Source organism: Centropristis striata, chromosome 7 (genome assembly GCF_030273125.1).
Source record: "Centropristis striata isolate RG_2023a ecotype Rhode Island chromosome 7, C.striata_1.0, whole genome shotgun sequence".
Classification (NCBI taxonomy): domain Eukaryota; kingdom Metazoa; phylum Chordata; class Actinopteri; order Perciformes; family Serranidae; genus Centropristis; species Centropristis striata.
The window spans coordinates 29,751,971-29,770,454 of record NC_081523.1 but is presented as its reverse complement, the minus strand read 5'-3'; the positions used below and the strand labels follow the sequence as shown (position 1 = coordinate 29,770,454).

At 38.8% G+C, this 18,484-nt stretch overlaps 1 protein-coding gene across 2 annotated transcripts in view; it reads right to left on the bottom strand.

Annotated features, from left to right (window-relative positions):
• sema4c (sema domain, immunoglobulin domain (Ig), transmembrane domain (TM) and short cytoplasmic domain, (semaphorin) 4C) overlaps positions 1-18,484 on the bottom strand; it is a 111,206-nt gene that overhangs the window by 22,481 nt on the left and 70,241 nt on the right. For both annotated transcript variants that reach the window (XM_059336981.1, XM_059336982.1), the window contains 5 exons: positions 11,124-11,278; positions 5,208-5,270; positions 2,118-2,216; positions 1,559-1,655; positions 873-995 (listed from right to left, as the gene is read on the bottom strand). In XM_059336981.1, coding sequence (XP_059192964.1) covers positions 873-995; positions 1,559-1,655; positions 2,118-2,216; positions 5,208-5,270; positions 11,124-11,278 — 537 coding nt within the window. The remainder of the gene's footprint in view (positions 1-872; positions 996-1,558; positions 1,656-2,117; positions 2,217-5,207; positions 5,271-11,123; positions 11,279-18,484) is intronic.

Sequence of the window (18,484 nt, the reverse complement as noted above, 5' to 3'; positions counted from 1 at the left end):
AAAACATAACTATGTTAGTAGCTTACTGCAACTAGCTTACTACTAAGCTAGTAGTACAAACATATCACTAGCTTACGAACTGTGTAGCTAGCAGTTTGTAATGATAGTAACTTGAGCTACCCGTTACCCAAGATCCTCTTAAAGCCTTTTATCTTGCATAAATGCAACATAAATGCAACATATTATTTGAAAACACAAATGTTCTTTTCTAAAGCAAATAAAAATCCAAACAGGATCATTTCAGGATGATCCCAGGATTTTTAAAAAATGTATTTTTATTGTGCTCTATATTTCCATTACATGCAACATTAACTTGTGAGCATATACTGACTTTTTGCAGCATTTTAGCTTCAGTCTTTCTGCATTATATCATATCTGTAACTAACAATACCAGATATTAAACCCATTCATATTTGTTTTAACACAAGCCAACTGGAAAGATTAAAAAATCAGCTTGAGACAGCCTTCAAACAACTAATTAGAGCTGGTAAAAGATGATAAAAAATCTGCTAACAACAGTCGTCATATTAGCCAACAAAATCGTGTTGTCAACTATAAAGGAAAAGCCTGCTGTTGTTTACTTCTGTGTGAAATTAAGGCCCATTGTAAAATATCGCAAAAACTAATACGGCTTTTAAATTGAGGTAAATATGGCACTGTTATCAATGTAATCCGTGCTAGAATAAAGCTTCGACAGATGTAGCAACAGTAGGGGTTTGGGCTTATCAAACGGCCGATTCTAAAGGAAACTCTACTTTTGTGAGAGTTTTTTTCTATTCTTTCCCATTTTCTTCCCTCACAGCCTCTTCCTTTCAGTTGTCATAGTAACCATTCTTTTCTTTTTGTCTTTCTAATGTCCTCTTTTCTCTTACCATTGAGCCAGGCAGGCAAGTATTCGCTCTTCATGATGCTGTAGTGCTGTTGGCCCAGGTTTCTCAGAATGACTGGCTCTGTACCCAGGAAGTTGTTTAGCGTTGCTGAGTACAGCTCCTTATCTGTAACAACAAAACACAAGTTTTAGTTTAATTCTGGTTTTCAGCCACAATTGGACAGGCCTGAGAGAAGGACATTGGTTCAGCAGGGAGACACAAATAAGATCAGAGAATGGGTGCCTATAGTTCTGAGAGGCTGTTCATGCTGAAATGAATGCAGCATGCAAAGTTAAATTGGACTCCTGGACTCTCAGTGCAGTCGTACAGTTTCACAGCAGATGGGAAATGCTGCAGGAGCAGTTTGTGGAGATTTGATGGACATTTTATGCTTCTGTTAGAGCTGTAAAAACATGGCGCTGTTCACTTTACTGAACAGACTGCTGAGATGGAACAACAGGAGCTGACTGTGTGTTTGATGTTGATATATCGATATGAATGCATTTCCAACTCAGCACTAATCATGTATTTTTGGCTTAACATAACCCTTAAATGATCGTTATGTCCATGCAGAAGCACTTACAACTCAAATGTAAATACAATCTGTGTTTTGAGCACATGAAAAAGTGTATATTTGCATAAAGCTAGGTATAGTTTACACTCACACTAACACACACATTTGTACTCACCCACTATCAAGCCAGTATGCCCCTTGGCAGGGTCATATGGGCATTTACCCTTCCCATCTTCCAAGGCTGCAGTGTTGAGGGTAAAAGAGGCCGCGTTCTGCAAGCACAAGCACAAGCACAAGCACACACACAGACACACACACACACACACATACACACACACACACACACACACACACACACACACACACACACACACACACACACACACACACACAGGAACACAATTTTCCTTGGTCAGTGTGTATTATGACCCACATGACACAGCTGCAAGCTCTGCCTGTCCCTTATGAGGACCGTAGCTTCACCCCTCACCATGTTGTCCTATCGCATCAGTGTCACAAATGCATACACACACAATAGCATTCACACATTGAGCTAACCCAGCATGAGAAACAGTTTTCCATTGCATTTATTTTATTTTATCACACAGTGGTCTTAGCCTGGGGTCAGATGGCAGACATCTCACGTTGACACCTGACAGCACCGGCTAACTCTATCTTGAGAAAAACACATTCACACAAACACATACACACACCACACACATATATGTACTTACCACGTAGGTGCATTTGGGCTGGAAGGCATAGGTGCCACAGGTGTAGAGGTGTGTTTCGTTGTAGCTCTGCAGGAAACGGATGTAGTTGAAGCACTCAGTCTGTGAAGGCGAGAACAGGAATTGTTAGACTGCAAGTGGTGTAAGGTTGTTACAATGAGCCCCAGTGCATGCTAGTTAAAAGTTATGTAGTGTCCAGCCACTCTCAAACACACACACAAAAAGTAACACAAATGTGGTCCTGCTGTTGAACCTGTGCAGCTTTTTGTGAATTGCCTCGGGCATTGTGTGAACACGCCAATATGTGTGTATATATTTATCAGCTGAATTAGTTACTCAGACTGTTGTATTGGGAAAGCAGAAAGGTCACCTTGTCGCATGATCAAATAGAGACTTCATTGTATATCTGTATATGACAAAATACCAAAGAAAATAAGACAGTTATTTAATTGAAAAGGTTATGGTTTCTTCGAAGTTCGCATAGTTTATGTAGAAGGAGCATATGCACAGTCACCCATAAAGTTGGAATAAAATATATATTTTTAACCTCTTTCCATGAAATTATCGTAACAATGTGATTTATTCTTGACAGATAAAGTGTATATCTTCACAAAAATTATCTCATCCAAACATATCACAAAAATGAAAGCATAATTAACAGAGGATTGTGTCTGAAAACAAAATTATTCCAACTTTATGGGCAACTCTGTACTTTTATTATGGATTGCTACCAAATATTTTACCAAAAGAAAAAAAAGAAAACCACAATTGAGATGGGTTTGCTTTTTCTATAGCAAATGGCACCATTTTTAATTTAATGCACGCTCTTCTTTGAACATTTGGAGGGCCCACTGTCTCTGCAGACCGCCCACCCCAGTGCAACAGCACTGTCTACACTGTGTATATCTACGGGCCTGTAGAATGCTGTTGGGTAATTAATGCTGTTTTGTCCTCTGTTAAGGTGAAGCCTTCTCCATCATAAAGACTTGTGTTATGCTCATACCTCTGAGATTTAGCTTTACTCTAATGCTTCAATGTGACTCCTTTTAAATCCCCATTTACCTGAAATACCTCAATAACCTTCAGACTAGATCACATTTGCTGACAATATAATTTCATTAAAAATGTGTGAAGTCAGTTGACCAGTCAGCAAATGAAAGGATCTTTTGGCTTTGGAACTTTTTTTTTTCTTTTTTTTGGATGAAGAGTACACATGGTGAGGAAACTTGAAAACACTGAACATTGGCAGCCTCCAAGCACAATATTTTTGTCTTTTGTGTTTGATGTTTGTAAATTTAAACACAAGTTTCCTATCGAGGACATCACTTAATAGATGATGTAGTCATGTAGCCACATCATCTAAGTAACCTTTAAACTGAACAAAAAAAGCGACAGATTGTTTCCATTTAAAAGATATGTGCGTAATTAAAAGTGCAATATATGCAGTGTTTTATGGCGAGTGCCCTTTAATGTCTGTGCTGTGATGAACAATAAAGCTCTTTGAATGGAATTGGAAACAGATGCTCGCACATGATGCTCGAAGAATGAATAATTCAGTGCATCCTCTTGATGTTGCCTTTGCAGCAGCAAAAACAATATCTGTATCTCACTGCTGTAATAGGGACAATATGATTTTTTTAAATTCCTTTTTACAGCTCCTGCAATCAGTGAGGATAATCAGGATGATATGTGACTGGCAGACGGGCCTCTTTCAGGCCCACAACCACAGCATTACATAAAAAGCCTAATCATTAAGTATAATGGCAGGCAGTGTAAACACCATATGGTTATTCTTGCATAGTAAGTCAATTCCTATCATATATATACAACTGGATGGAAGCATTCACAGCTATTTCACCATTTTGACTAAAGTAGCAGAATAAGTATGCTTTGCTTGTATTTTTGACTAAATGTTCTGCACAACTATTTGATCACAGGCCATCATACTGTATTTAAAGAACCATAAACAAAAAAGGAGAAATTATCCGTTTCAGAAGGTGAATTTTGAATACACATTAAGTTTTATGAAGTATTTGAAAGCACTGGAGTGTTTTAAAAGCTTCCGTTATACCCGTTTCACAACATCTTTTTATTTTTTCTTTGAGTCAATTTTAGTTTCAGCAGTGTTGCTACTACTGCACTCCAGTGAACTATTTCCCCCTCTGTTTAAAACCACATCAAAGGTTACTGTTGTGCAATGAGAGAAGTTTTAGCTCCATTTCAAAAAGCTCTGAGTATCTATAAAATATTAAACGAGACTGGTTCCAAATGTACATTATGCAGTCGAAGCAGTGAGAAGATCTTGCTGAGTGCAAAGTGCAAAGCTGTAGCCAGTTCACCATCTGTGTTGCAAATGTATGAGTTAATAGTTAATCCTCTGTTAAATATCATAGTAAATAATAATAATGCGATTTGATAATTAGCTTATTATTTTTTTAAATCTCACTGAAGAATGCTTCTCTGGCTATGATATATTATTATAAGAAGCAAATCGTATAATAAATCAATTGTTTCCTGATGAGAGATGAGAACACTGATATCTAAATATGGAGATGATAGTGTAAGGATGTTTTCTTTCTTGACAAGACCTTGAGGAATGTAATGAACTTGTCGCAGCTTGTACATATTTTCCAACTGAAACCACACGTTAGGGGGGTTGGTTCAAAATACAAAAATACAAATACCTTCATAAAATGTATACCCCAGTGAAATGCCAGGGAGGTATGATGGTATTAAATATAGATACCGCCCCAGCCTAGCCTCAGCACCAGTCTTTTATCACATAATAGATTTTTTCTAGAGCAGACACTTTTTTTCCCGCTCAAGATAAAACACTTCCTGAATCGACCATCTTAAAAGTTGCTGATCCTAACCCTGTCTGGGAGATGCACTTCACTGTGTGCTAATGTAATGACTGGATAGTTTCCAGTTTGAAACCCCAGTCTGACTCAACAAAATGTAATTGAAAGAGAAAATGAAGTGAGTTATCTTCCTCTTAAATTAAAATAAATTAGTGTCTTAAAAAACTACTGCTCAGTGCCATTAAGCAAGGCAGGTAACCCCAATGACTCACACACTTAAAATTCATGTTACCTGGTTGTTCTTCCCCTTGGCAACACACTCTCTCTTCTTATCCTGCGGAGCCGGCCAGTCGATCTGGAGAAAAGACAGAGACAGATGTGATGTTACCAACATGTCGTGAACAGGAACGATGCTGTCTGTCTTTGGCCTGTTAGTAATCCATCCCATAATAAAAGGAAGCATTTAGAGAAACATCATGGAAGTTTTGCACTCTTGACCACTTGCTGCTGTAACTATAGCAACCACAGATTCGCAAATTTTCTTTTCTTTATCTAAATATATTCTGGTTCTGAAAAGTGTACATTTTGCACATAACTGGGGCCTACTGAGAGCAGGTGCAAAGTGGTTTCTGAAAGATTGCAGTACAAAGCTTTACTAGTTCACCTTGAACTAAAGATACAGTTAAGTCTGTTTAAACAGTCGGCAGAACTGAGCCGCCCAGGTGGTGCAGCTAGAAAGCAGCGCTGCAGAGACCCAGGTTCAATCCCTCGTCCCATCAAACACACTGTTAGTGGCAGGCAGGAAACTCTGAGGTCCTTAGTGCAGCAGAATTCTCTAATGATCATACCATTGTTTAAAGGATCAAAGACAGACTGGCAAGAAGTGTACCATAATGCACCTGTGGAAGGTACTACTGCTGTAACACGCTTTTGTCCTCCGAAAGGTACATTTCTTCTGAAACAGTAGGAAGGAGGCAAATAAAAAACAACATTCTTTCACATTTTATATGTTCATACTTCCCTTAACTGGATACTTTTGCTATCTAGTGTTATTTACAGTAGCTGCTTTTTATAATGGCTGTGTGACACATGGCTGAACTTTGCTGCGTGGACAGAGGTCCAAAATATGAACTATGTTTACTGAGAGGTTTCCACACCATTAGAAATAATAACACTGGTCATTACAGGCAGAGAGCTGCAGCAAATTCACTATTAAACTCTGATTTACTTGAGTGGATTTAAACCAACAGCAATCAAACAATGGGTTATTGCCAGATACTGTACTGGTAGATGGACTTTGCTTTAACATCTACACTTACAATGCTGACTTTTATATATGATAATAATAGTAGCATTTTCATATGATAATTGGCAATAATAATTTCCCTGGTAAGTCACAGTAAGCTCCTACCTAACACTGAATGTTTGCATTTAAGGGCCACCCACACCATGATATATAGTTCTAACTCAAGTGCACTCAATTACACGGTTGCCTATAAAGTTGGAATACATTTTTTTTTACCTCTTTCCATGTGATGAAAATGATTGTGACAATGTGATTTATACTTGACAGATAAAGTTCATGGGCAACTGTGCATAAAGAAAACGACGTGTGGTAAACATTATCCTTGAGATCACTTCCAGAGCGATTTGATGTTCGACAGAAACACCACGAGACAGCCAATCAAAATCCATCCGAATTTACAGCGCGTCATGTTTCAACTCTATACAGTAAAAATAGTATTCAAATTAACAGCATGCTTCTCTGTCTGGCGTCTTTTCTTTTTCATGTTTTTCATATTATTATCAATAAGAATAATACGTTTATCTGCTCTTTCTGACTTTTCCTTATTTAGAAGCTAATTAATGGTATTAAGGGAACACAATAATGCAGAAGACAAGTGACATAAGGGGCTCAGACACAGCTGGAGCATACAGTCGAGCTTGTTGATGCTGTTAACATGTGGTCGTTCATCAGTGTGGATGCTAGCAACGTTATCGTTATCATTATCATTATCATTTCACATATCCATATCCCTTTTATCTGTGGTTATCGTTCCTGGTGTGGATGGCACTCTAAGGCACATTTCAAATCATACTTCTTCTTACCTTTAGTATGTATTGCAGCCGCCCTTACAAATTATGTAATGATGAATGCATAATGCATACACTTAGGACATAGTACAACCAAACAATCAAAAAATGTTGGGACGTTGTGCAAAACATAAAAAAAATATATATATATGAATGTGTCAAATTCAGAATGAGTCTCTATATTCAAAAAAACGTTTCGCAGTTTATGTTCCGTTCCGTTACTCTGTGTTACGTTGCGTTATGTTATGTTATGTTATGTTATGTTATGTTATGTTACTTTATGTTACTTTATGTTACTTTATGTTACTTTACCTTATGGTACCTTGTGCTTTTGTGTTGTCTCTATATTTACAAAAAATAAACATTTCACAGTTTGCTCATTAAATATCTTGTCTTTTTACGATATTAAAATGAATTTAGGTTGCAAACTTGTCCCAACTGTTTTGGAGTCGTCATTGTAGTACTATTATAATGTGGCACCTTGAACTTTCATCCTCCTGGTCACATAAATGCCGTGCAGAGGATTGTGGGTCAGAATAGTCAATAAAACATGCTGGCTTGCATAATGAAAAAAATGACAAATGATGGTTATGATGATAAATGTAATGTAATATGACATCCTTGATTTTTTTGGCATACTGCATTTGACATGCTATGTATTGGGACATATTAAATATTTTTCTGGAATACTAAATAGTATGGTAATAAGGGTACAGTGTATTCTTATTAGAATATATCGTATTCTTAAAGATGATAGAGTTGTAGTGTTTAATATGTAATAAGTGAATTAATCATTAGGATCAGTGTCTGTGAAATGTCACCTGTAGAATCTGTGGTTTTAACTAATGCACTGGAATTTTTAAAAAGAGACAGGACAAAATGAAGCATAGCAACACCAGTGGTTTATTGTTGCTTCTAATTTGTTCCCCTGGGATTCTCATTAGTCACTAGTCACTGTCTACTTTATTATCTAATGAAGAAATTCACTCTCCATTTGCTCCACACAGATCAGGTACTTTACAAAAAATATCTGGCGGTAAAATAAGTTATCGCAGCTCTGAGTGTTAATGCCTAATAGCCTACAAAGACACATCTGCCAAGGTAAAAGCCCTCTACTTCACACCATTACATGGCACTAATAAGAAGCTCTTTTCACATTAGATGCATCTTAAGAGTCTTTATGTGACAAATAACTATGGAAAGTAAGCATGGTTATAATCATATCAGTGAAAAAGTCTCAACTGATGCAAATGAAGCAAAAAGCTTTACTGTGGGAAGGTTGTTAGCACTATCACACGGTCACTTGTTTTTCAGCATTTTGAAAGACATGCTAATCTCTGATGTTTTCTCCCAGCACAGGTAATGCTGCCCACGCTTTGGCCATTAGCTAATGAATAAAAGACAAGACTGGTTCTTAAGCCTGTCAGAGTGCTGGTTGAAATATTAATAGTACAAACTGTGTAGTGTACACAAACCCAGGAGCAAGGATAGATGTATATGTGAACTGAATTTCATGTCATTTCAACAACATTTTGTACTTTTTTCAAATGCCGAAGCAAGGTGAAACAGTGCATTACTGCAGCAAATGTAGTCTAAATTGGATCAGTGGTGTCTGATATGGGACGACTGAGCAAAATTAATAAATGAAATCATGAAAAACAATCATGATGGGAAGGAACATAACTGAATAATGTAGGAGGAAGCACTTCAGACGCGAATGGGAGCTGCACGTCTCAAAAAAAAGTCTAAATCCTGAGAAAAACATCCAGAGAAGAAAAAATGTTGAGGGAGGAAAGACAGACATGAAAGTAATGAAGGAAGACAGCAAGTCAGACAGCAGCAAAGAAATAAAAGAGGTGCAGTTAAAGGGAGGGGAAGGAGAGGAGGGGTGAGAGAGTGATGGGCAGATGGTGACAGAGGGGATGGACTATTCCCTCGTCCTCGTGCTGTCATTTTTCTATGTTGGCTCCTTTCCTCTACATTGCACGCTGGGGGCTGACAACAGGTGGTCTTATCATTACTGTAAGACTCATAACCCTCACTTAAACAGCCTGTGCCTGTGTTGCATGTGACAGTGTGTGTGTGCATCTAATAACTGCTCATTACGGCACTAAATCAGATAACAATTCCCAAATCGCTGCAGGCTGCGCACTACACCTTCAGTGGACTGCTGTAATTGTATTGATTGCAATATGGACCAATTATTGAGGGAGCAAAGCAAAACCAGATTGAGCCTCTGAGGCTTTAGCATCTCTATGTGTGTGAGTGTGTTTATCAGGTCAAGTCAAGGGTATTTATATAGTGCTTTAAGCAAACACATTTGCCCCAGAGTGCTTCACAGAAAAACAAGATACACAAATTAAAACAAGGACAATAAAAAAAGGATGATTGAATAAGTGCATCATAAACTCGGAGAAACAGGGCCAAAGCCTGTGAAAGTGTATGTGCAAGGGTGCATGAGAGTGCCAGCGTACTCCCACACAATCACAGTAGATATGTTTGTGCTGACAGAAGTGAAATATTGGAGCCAATAGGCTCCCATATTACGATCTTAATGTTTGCCAGCTTACTCACACTGTTACAGTTGGATGCTTTTAGCAACAGATAACATAAATAACTTCCAAGTAAAGTAATAACTTGTCAGAAAACATTTGAAATCAGTCCAAACGATATAAACTTAGAATGTTAAAAAATCCCTTTCCTGATTAGCAATTAATCATTACAATAAAACTGTTTTTGAAGCAAGTTTACATGATTTTCATGGTTTAACTACCTTTGTCCTTGTAGTGAAACGGTCGTAATGGATGGGTAGAAAAACAGGATTTTCACCCAGGAGGCCATTCATATGTCATGTGAAACAAAGACTGACAACCTCAACACTGACTTATTTCCACTGACGTACGCAAATTATGTAACATGCTTAATTTACGACATGTCACATTACATTGCGCTATGTTACGACACACTACATTACCATTACACTATGCTGCGTTACCCTGCTTTCAACACACTGCGTTATGCCGTGCAGGATTATGTTGCGCTATGTCAATTTACGCTAATTTACAATACGATACTTTTCTGTTACAATATGTTATGTTACCCTGCACTACGTTACACTACACTACATTATCATTACCCTATGCTGTGTGACATTGCTAGGTTAGTTGCGCTACGTTAGTTATGCTACATTAGGTATGCTACATTAGTTATGCTACATTAGTTACTTTAAGCTACTTTGCGTTGCGCTGCGTTACGTTGCGCTGCGTTGCGCTGCGTTGCGTTGCGCTGCGTTGCGTTGCGCTGCGTTGCGTTGCGCTACGCTGCGTTGACATTTGACATGAACAGCAGCAATGAATATATTTTATGATATTTTTGACCCTTTCAAGAGGATACTAACACAGTTTGAGACAGCATTAAATTGCTTAACTCTTTGTAAATTATTAGCTTGTACAAGGTCTGAAGATTTTACAAATGAAGAACAGGCCAGACCAATGAAATACCCAACAACTAGTATGACTCAATTTATTTTATTATGGTACTATTAGAGTTCTTTGATTTTCCGCCAAAACATTTGTGTGTGTGTGTGTGTGTGTGTTCTCAAATGTCCTTGAGTCCAAAAATGAGCCAAAAAAAAGAATAAAATAAGGTCAGCCTCTAAATTAATAGGCAGCAAAAAAGTGTGGCAGAAGCAGAGATTATGCTTTTTCTCCCCTTTCCTGCATATCAAGCTGAACCTTTTCTATAATAATTATATCACAGTTAATCTCATAATTGAATTTGGTGTATTTAAATTAAGTATTTGAAATGTGTGTTTATCTCTGCAGTGCTCAGTAACCAGGCTGTGTGGAGGAGACGATGCTTTTTGTTGCTGAACTGTCCATCATGAAGCTCTGTGATATTAAATCTTATGTGTTATCATTTAATTTCACATTTCCACAAAAGCCTTTCAGAATGTGTGGGCGATTGCAGTGACAGTCAGGCAGTGTTGTGGATACAATTGTTTTTCTTGAAATCCTTCCTATCTTTTTCATATTGAAGTTTTGTAAAAATGTAATCCCCTTAAATGGTTGAACGGCCTTTAAAGTGTTTATGTGTGTGTTAATGTGTGTGTTACCTGATGTCGTAGCGGTTTGCTAATGTCGTTGGGATCCAGAGCGAACAACACCTCCCGTGCTCCAACATACAAAGTCCTCTCGTTGTCGGACAGAGTCAGCATGCTGTAGTTGAAGACACCCTGAATGCTGAACCTCGCCATGCTGTCCAACACATCTGCATAAAGACACACAGAGGAATCATTAGACAGTGCAAAACCTGCAAAGAACATTTCACACTTTCTCTGTTGAAATTGGCTTGCCAACTCCACCACCCATCACCATTATTTCCTGCTCATACGTTCCATCTCACCCACATCTTTGCTTTTTATTAGTGCGTTGTCTTACACAGATTCAGAGTCACAACCTCTCAGAGCTCCTTAACGTTTTAACCTTGTGGCCACATCTGCTCATGAACTTTGAGATTTCTGCAATCCATTACCAAGTTTCTGCCTCCATTTAACCCTTACAGCCAGAGGCGCCTTAATATTACATAAGGCCCTGCGGCTATGAATGTTTTGGAGGCCCTTTCTGCCCCTTGCAATATTCCATAGCAACATTAATTCCCAAACCCCTACATCAATGGACAGCAAGAAAATAGTGGAGTGCCTTCCTTATCAGTTAACAGAACATGAAACTCATCAAAAGACAATGGCCCTCATTTATCAAGCGAGCGTAGAAACGAGCGCAGATCTGAGTGTATATTTCGTCTTAGGACAGGGTCCACGTGTGATTTATCAAACGATCGTATCTCGCCAATCACAGCGTAAGAATGATCGGCTGTTGATAAATGTGGCGGCTCAAAACAAGCGTAATTTAAATACCACGCCCTAATACATACCCGATTCAGAAGACTCGCCTTCAGAGTTTACGACACCGAAGGGCGCAATGCGGCCAAAAGGAGGATTTTTTCACCCTCTAAAGTCAGCTTTATTAGCAAAGTGCACCGTTACAATTAACAATAGGGGCAATATAGACATATTACAGAAATACGCAGCGACGGAGGTTTATGAAATAAAAGTACTTATAGTTATAAACTCAAACAAGTCCAGTGATTATTTTACATTTGGAGCACGGGCTTAGAAGTTTTCAGCAACAATGTTTTAAAGTAAGTTTTAATTCTAAAAGAAGAGGAATTTCTCAGTCAGAAAGTGAAACGCTGACGTCCAACAGCTGCAACACAACAAACTGGTTTTGTTTGGCAGCATAAAAAGTGAAAAAGAAGGAAATCAGTGGTGCCGTCAGCAGAGTAGCGGACCATTAAACTCCCGGCGAGGTTTGAGTAATTAAATGGTGATATATAAAGCCTAATAATCTATATAATATCCGAATGTTGCTATTATTATGATGGAGAGATATTATTCACCTCTTTACATTTACTAATAATGATGTCCTAGTCAGAGGAGCGTGTGACGGCGCTGATTGGAAATGTTTCTATTCGGGCAGCACCGCTGGTGAAGGAGACGCTGACGCTCTGGTGTCGGAGCTGGATAACAGTAAACAGCAGAAGACAACAACATTTAATGTCCTCGGCTGGTATTCTGCTTAAAGAATTTCACGATCGCAGGGTTTATTTATTTTTGGATTATGTTTTAATGATAAATTATGTAGTCTAAACATGTTTTGCTTTGTCACTATTAAAAATCAAAACACCACAGAGTTTTATCAGCTCCAGGCATTGATACAATAGTCTAAGATCAATTCTCCGACTCAGACGTGTGGACTACACGCTGACTCAGATTTGCGTACACGAGCTGAGAGCAGACGTGAGATCTGATCGTACCGTCCGCTCACGTCCAAATTGATAAATGCCGAGGCTTGCGTAGAAAATATCTTACGCCCACTTTACGCACACTTTCTGACGTACGCTCGTTTGATAAATGAGGGCAAATATGTCTGCAATAAGTCAAGACAAAGCTAGTTTAACAGCCAAGTACTATCATTTCCACTGAAAACACGAAAGCAAAGAACTGGTATAAAAACTGGTATGAACCCAGCTATTGTCTTACTTCAGAAGTGCTTTCTCCTGGAAAGTGTAAGTAAGTAGATATCAATCATTATCATATTTGTGGAAGTTGTTTTCCTCAATTGACTTCCAGTTCTTAGGGGGTTAAAAATGACAATGTTGGGTCTTTTTCAGTATCAAGTAACTCCCAACTCACAAGTTTGAAGCCTTGAGATGGGCTTACCCATCTTGTTTTTTTTTTTTTTTGCGAACAATGCATGCATAGAACAGACTGGACAGCTGTGGGATGCTATGATGCTAATGTTATCAGGGAATGCTAACAAGGGAATGCAAGGTGCATAAATGCTGTATTATAAAAAGACTTAAAACTACAGATGGAGACCATGAACTCATTAGGAATATGTTTACTGAGGTAATAAGTCATGTAAGAAGTAGCGTAATTTTCTCATAGACATCTATACAATCTGAGGCTTTTTGCACTTCCACATTGGCTTTAATTTTCCGATCCAAATGTTTACACTGTGTTTTCTAATTGTTTTCAGTTTAGGGTACTGTCCCTAAGTGGCCAAAACCCTCCAAAAACTAATGTTGGTTAAACCTTAATGATTTTGCAGGAGAAATTACTACTAGCTTGTGGTGTTCTCTGGTTCAGCAGACAGTGGACAATATACCCTCTCATTCCATTCCAAGTGGCTACAAGATTCAATTTGACCCCATTTACACCTCTGTTCTGTTCTCGACCACCAGTAAGTAAGTAAAGTCCCACAGTGCATTCACACTTATCCACAATTTATACCCACTGAGAAACAAGTCCTCTATTTCAAGATTAAAACTCATCAACTCATCAACAAAGACATGGAAAATGGCAACACAACATAAACTGAAAAAACAAATAACAACAACAAAAAAAACATTTTTTTTAAAAAGCTCTCACGGGTATAACTCATCAGATCTTAATGAGTTTGCTGCGTATGCCCGCAATATCTCGCTCCAAGATCTGTTGTAAATGACTCCTGCAGGATGGAAGACTGCACTGAAAGCTTCCCAAGCTCTGTATTTACTTTAAGAACCTGGAGCAGAAGCCAGTCTTCAAGGGAAGTCTGATAAGTTCCAGATCTGCACGTCAGAAGTGAGATAAGGTGGTCCTCTATTTAGAAAAAGCTGCACAAATAAACAAGAAGCAATGATGCACTTGGCCCTTCCAGCCCTTGTTTTGATGAAGAGTGCAGCAATGTGCGCCATTAAATCCAGCAGTTAGAATCGAATAGCAGAGTGAAGACAGCATCGAGAGCTTTTAACTCGTATTATATTGATGATACCATAATCTAGCAGTGATAGAAAATGTTGCAAGTTGGCACAATCTGCAGAATCAAAATCTTTTTTATCTATAAAAGAAAATAACCTTCAACAGCTTCAATCAGCTGATGCTTTAATGTGAGTTTTAAAAGTGAGTTTGTTATTGAGCTAGATGCTAGGAGCTTTGCATCCTTACGCCTGTTCAATAAAAATTCCATTAAGATGGGTAATTCTCAAATTGAGAAAATCAGCTAATCTTGTTTTGGAAAACAACCTAAATTGTGTTTTACCTCAATTGGATACAGCTTTTAGAGTAAAGATTGTTAGAGGACTCCTACACTTGCCACTGCAGCATTAAAAAGAGAGCAGCTTAATTAATCCCGGCTACACACTGCGCCTATACACAACAATGCAGGGATTTAGAGTTGGACCTTATTGCAAATGGAAAATGAGATCCGACGTGGACAGAATGCAGAGCATGAGAATGCTTATGAATGCACGCTGATAATGGGTGTAAATCTGCAGGTGTGATTAGATTGTTCATTATCTGTGATGCACATCCTGATGCAGATTGCATTTTAATAAAAGCCTAAGTGAGGCCTTTTACTCTGATTAGGCTATTACTCAGAGTATTCACGTAATATTAGCCTCTTTGTAAACCCACTTATTGATCCTTTGACTAGCTAATTCAATGTGATTCATCTCAGGGCCGGCTAATTTGTTTACAGGGTGCATATATATTTGTTGTTGTTGTTGTTTGGCGGACAGACACAAACAATCTCAAAAAGATTATGAGAAAATCACAAAATGTTCTCTTCACGCTTCCATCTGCAGGGTTTGTTGACTTTTTTTTTCATCAAAATTTAAAAATGATGCACCCACTGTTTTGCTGTTCACTCCACACACACATCGTAAAGACAGCCACACACACACACACACACACACACACACACTCAAATCCCCTGACTAGCACACAGACAAACTAGTGGTGCAGAGCAGATGAGAAGGCAAGACAAAGACAGGAGGAAAAAGCGAAAGGATGGTGTTTAGTTTTCATTATCCACACTCTTGTTGCTTGTAGTGTCACCTTGTTCTCCCTCTCTCCTCTCTCTGACTCTATCTGGGCTGGATAGAATATGTGCAAAACGCGAGGCGACGACAGCCCAGCGCTGCACGTAATGCGATCTCATAAATTGAATAACAATATTCCGTTTTTTGTTTTCTACAGCATGAATATTTTCCCTTCTTTCGCCATTTCCCCGACTGAAAATAGCAGCTGAAATCCAGGGAGGGAACGGCAGGAACGAGTGTGATTTATGGTGTGACTAACTGCTCATGTGACTGTGGCCTAGTTGGGACTAAATACACTATACTACTCTATATACATAGAGCAGACTGAACTGGATGATGGAGCTGTGAGTATGTGAGAGAAAAGGTTAAAAAAGTGAGCTTGTTACTGAAAGCTCAAAGTCATTCAAGCTAAACCCAGTTCTGAGTTTAGAACACTTGACTCTGCAATGAGGATAAAAGCTGATATTACACACATATATTTGAAATGAAAATGTGATCATTTATAAAGAAAGGCTGCTACAGAAAATATATAATTCATTAATTTTACTTGTCTCGGCCTTCATCAGCGTACCAAAAGCCTTTTTTTGGAGGCTTTTGTCTTGTTTTAAATGAAAGGTGATATTTGTTTTACAAGAGCATGGTATTTGAAAGAAAACCCACATTGCTTTCAGTGTGCAAAACATCAATGAACTGACTATTTTGGATCAAAGCTCTAGATCGACCTTGTGACAATTTCAAAAGGTTTTTCAGTCCTATTTTCTCCTGTTCTCTTTATCTTGGATTAATAAGTTAATTTATTTATGTTTTATTACACTTTCTGGCATGAGCTTTAATTTCACATTTTGAACATCAGTGTGATTTACCATTGTACCATCAGTCACCTGAAACTACTGAAAGCAAAAGACGCTAAAAGTAAAAAAGTGTTGAACCATCAGAGAACGACCTGGCCAGTTCCCATCATGCACCACTTCCATCTTCAGTCTGACAATTGTTGTGTTTCTATGCACATTTTGAAGATTCACATGAGGAAAGCTTCATGGAAACACAGAAATTTGATAAAACTTCCACATATACATTTTTACCCTTGCTTGAGGAGTTTTTTGTCTTTTTTGAAAAATAGTTAATGCGTTAAACGGGAGATGGAAACCCTTTTTCAGAATAAGTTCTGACGTAGTGAACATTTGACTCACATGACTGATCACCTGTTTCCACTGGAGGACAGTGGAAACAGGTGACAGATTAGCCTACAGCGATATATTACACTGCCATCTTCTGACCGAAGTACATTTATGCAGCTTCATTTATTCTCTCGAAACCAGATGATGAAAACATCCCTTATACACATTTTCTTTAATGCGACTTTTCAAAATTCACAGTTGCTTCAACTTTAATGGAAACATGGCTACTACCTCAACTCTGACCATGTTCACGAGGGAGGGGATTAGATTTATAATATTGTAAATTTCACTGCCTTGCATCATGGGAATTCTGTGACAATGTAACTACGTAACTGATCCTTTACGAAAGGAAAGTAGATATTTTCTGCCTCACAAACCCTTGTGGCAGCATCATTTAAAGAGGCGCACCTTCCCGCCGTTCCAATAGAGCAGTCTCGAGGACCCTGCAAGAAAGCTGTTAACTCTTGAGCCTTTGTAGTCTGACTAATAAACCTTACAATTCACACACAAACAGTCCAAAACCCCTGACCATTGATTGACCATTGGCTCATATCATGATGCCAGATCAATCAGTCCACTTGGTGGAGTGGGTGCCAGCGGTGTTGACTCATGCAATGAGGGCAAAATCTGACATTATCCATCTACCAAAAATTCCAAGTTTTAACTCTTAATTCTAGAATACTTTTAAGAAGTCTAAAAGTCTCTAAAACTGAATTTTAAACATCATGGCCTCATAAAACCCTTCCACTAAAACCATGCTTCTATGTTTAACACTATAGAAATCAGTAAGTAAAATCTGGTTAAGTTATGGTTAAAAAAAACTCTGAGAGGCAACATGTTGCGAAAGGTACAGGAGGATGGCGGGAGAGAGATAGAGGAGGGGAGGGAATAAGTAACCAAAGGAAGGAAGGGGGATAAGTACTGAAGTCAGCTTATTATGTGAAGAGCAGCGGTGTATAAACATTGGAGGGTATGTACGGATGAGGGAGCCTGATGAGAGTCAGTGAAGAGAGAGAGAGTAAGTGAAGAGAGAGAAAGAGAGAGAGAGAGACAGAGAGAGAGAGAGAGAGAGAGAGAGAGCGAGCGAGAGAGAGAGAGAGAGAGAGAGGGAGCGAGAGAGCGAGAGAGAGAGAGATAGAGCGGTGGCATCCTCAGGGGAGAACTGAGCACATCTGCTGTGTTCCACACAGCCGGGCAAGAAAACTCCAGAGCTGACACACTTTTACTGACACACACACGCACAAGCTCACACTTATGTAAAGGTACGTGGCTATACACACAAATCAGTGCGCGTCTGAACACATGAACACACACTGAATATACAAAGTTTCTGGGGAAGCTAAAAGGCACACACACACACACACACACACACACACACACACACACACGCACACCGTCCTGAATAGTTCTCCAGGGTACCTGCTCAGTGACTTGAACATCTCTCCACCAACAGAGGGAAAGTTTTGCTCCGAGTGGCTTGTTTGAAGTGATCAGCAGCTCTGTCATTAAGAGGCGATACGGGCAGAAGCACTTACCATCTGCCACCACACTGTGGCAGCCCTGAGGCTACCTGCTCAGTGTGTGCGTGTGTGCGCTGTAACCTGAGTGTGGCTTTCTCGTCATCAGACACAAGGCTCTCCGCACCTGTGATTCATCACTATTTATGGACAAGTGTGTATGTACGTTTTTTGAAAGACAAGCATGTGAGTTCAAATTTATGTAAACACCATCTGCAGCTTTAAGAGAAATCTGACTTTAGATGTTTTTACAGCTGTGGAAAGCTGAATGTAAGGAAAGCTAAAGGGCCCAAAAATAAGTAATCCTCTGTTCTAATAATGACGGAGCAGAAAAGGATAAAAACAGCAAGACACAA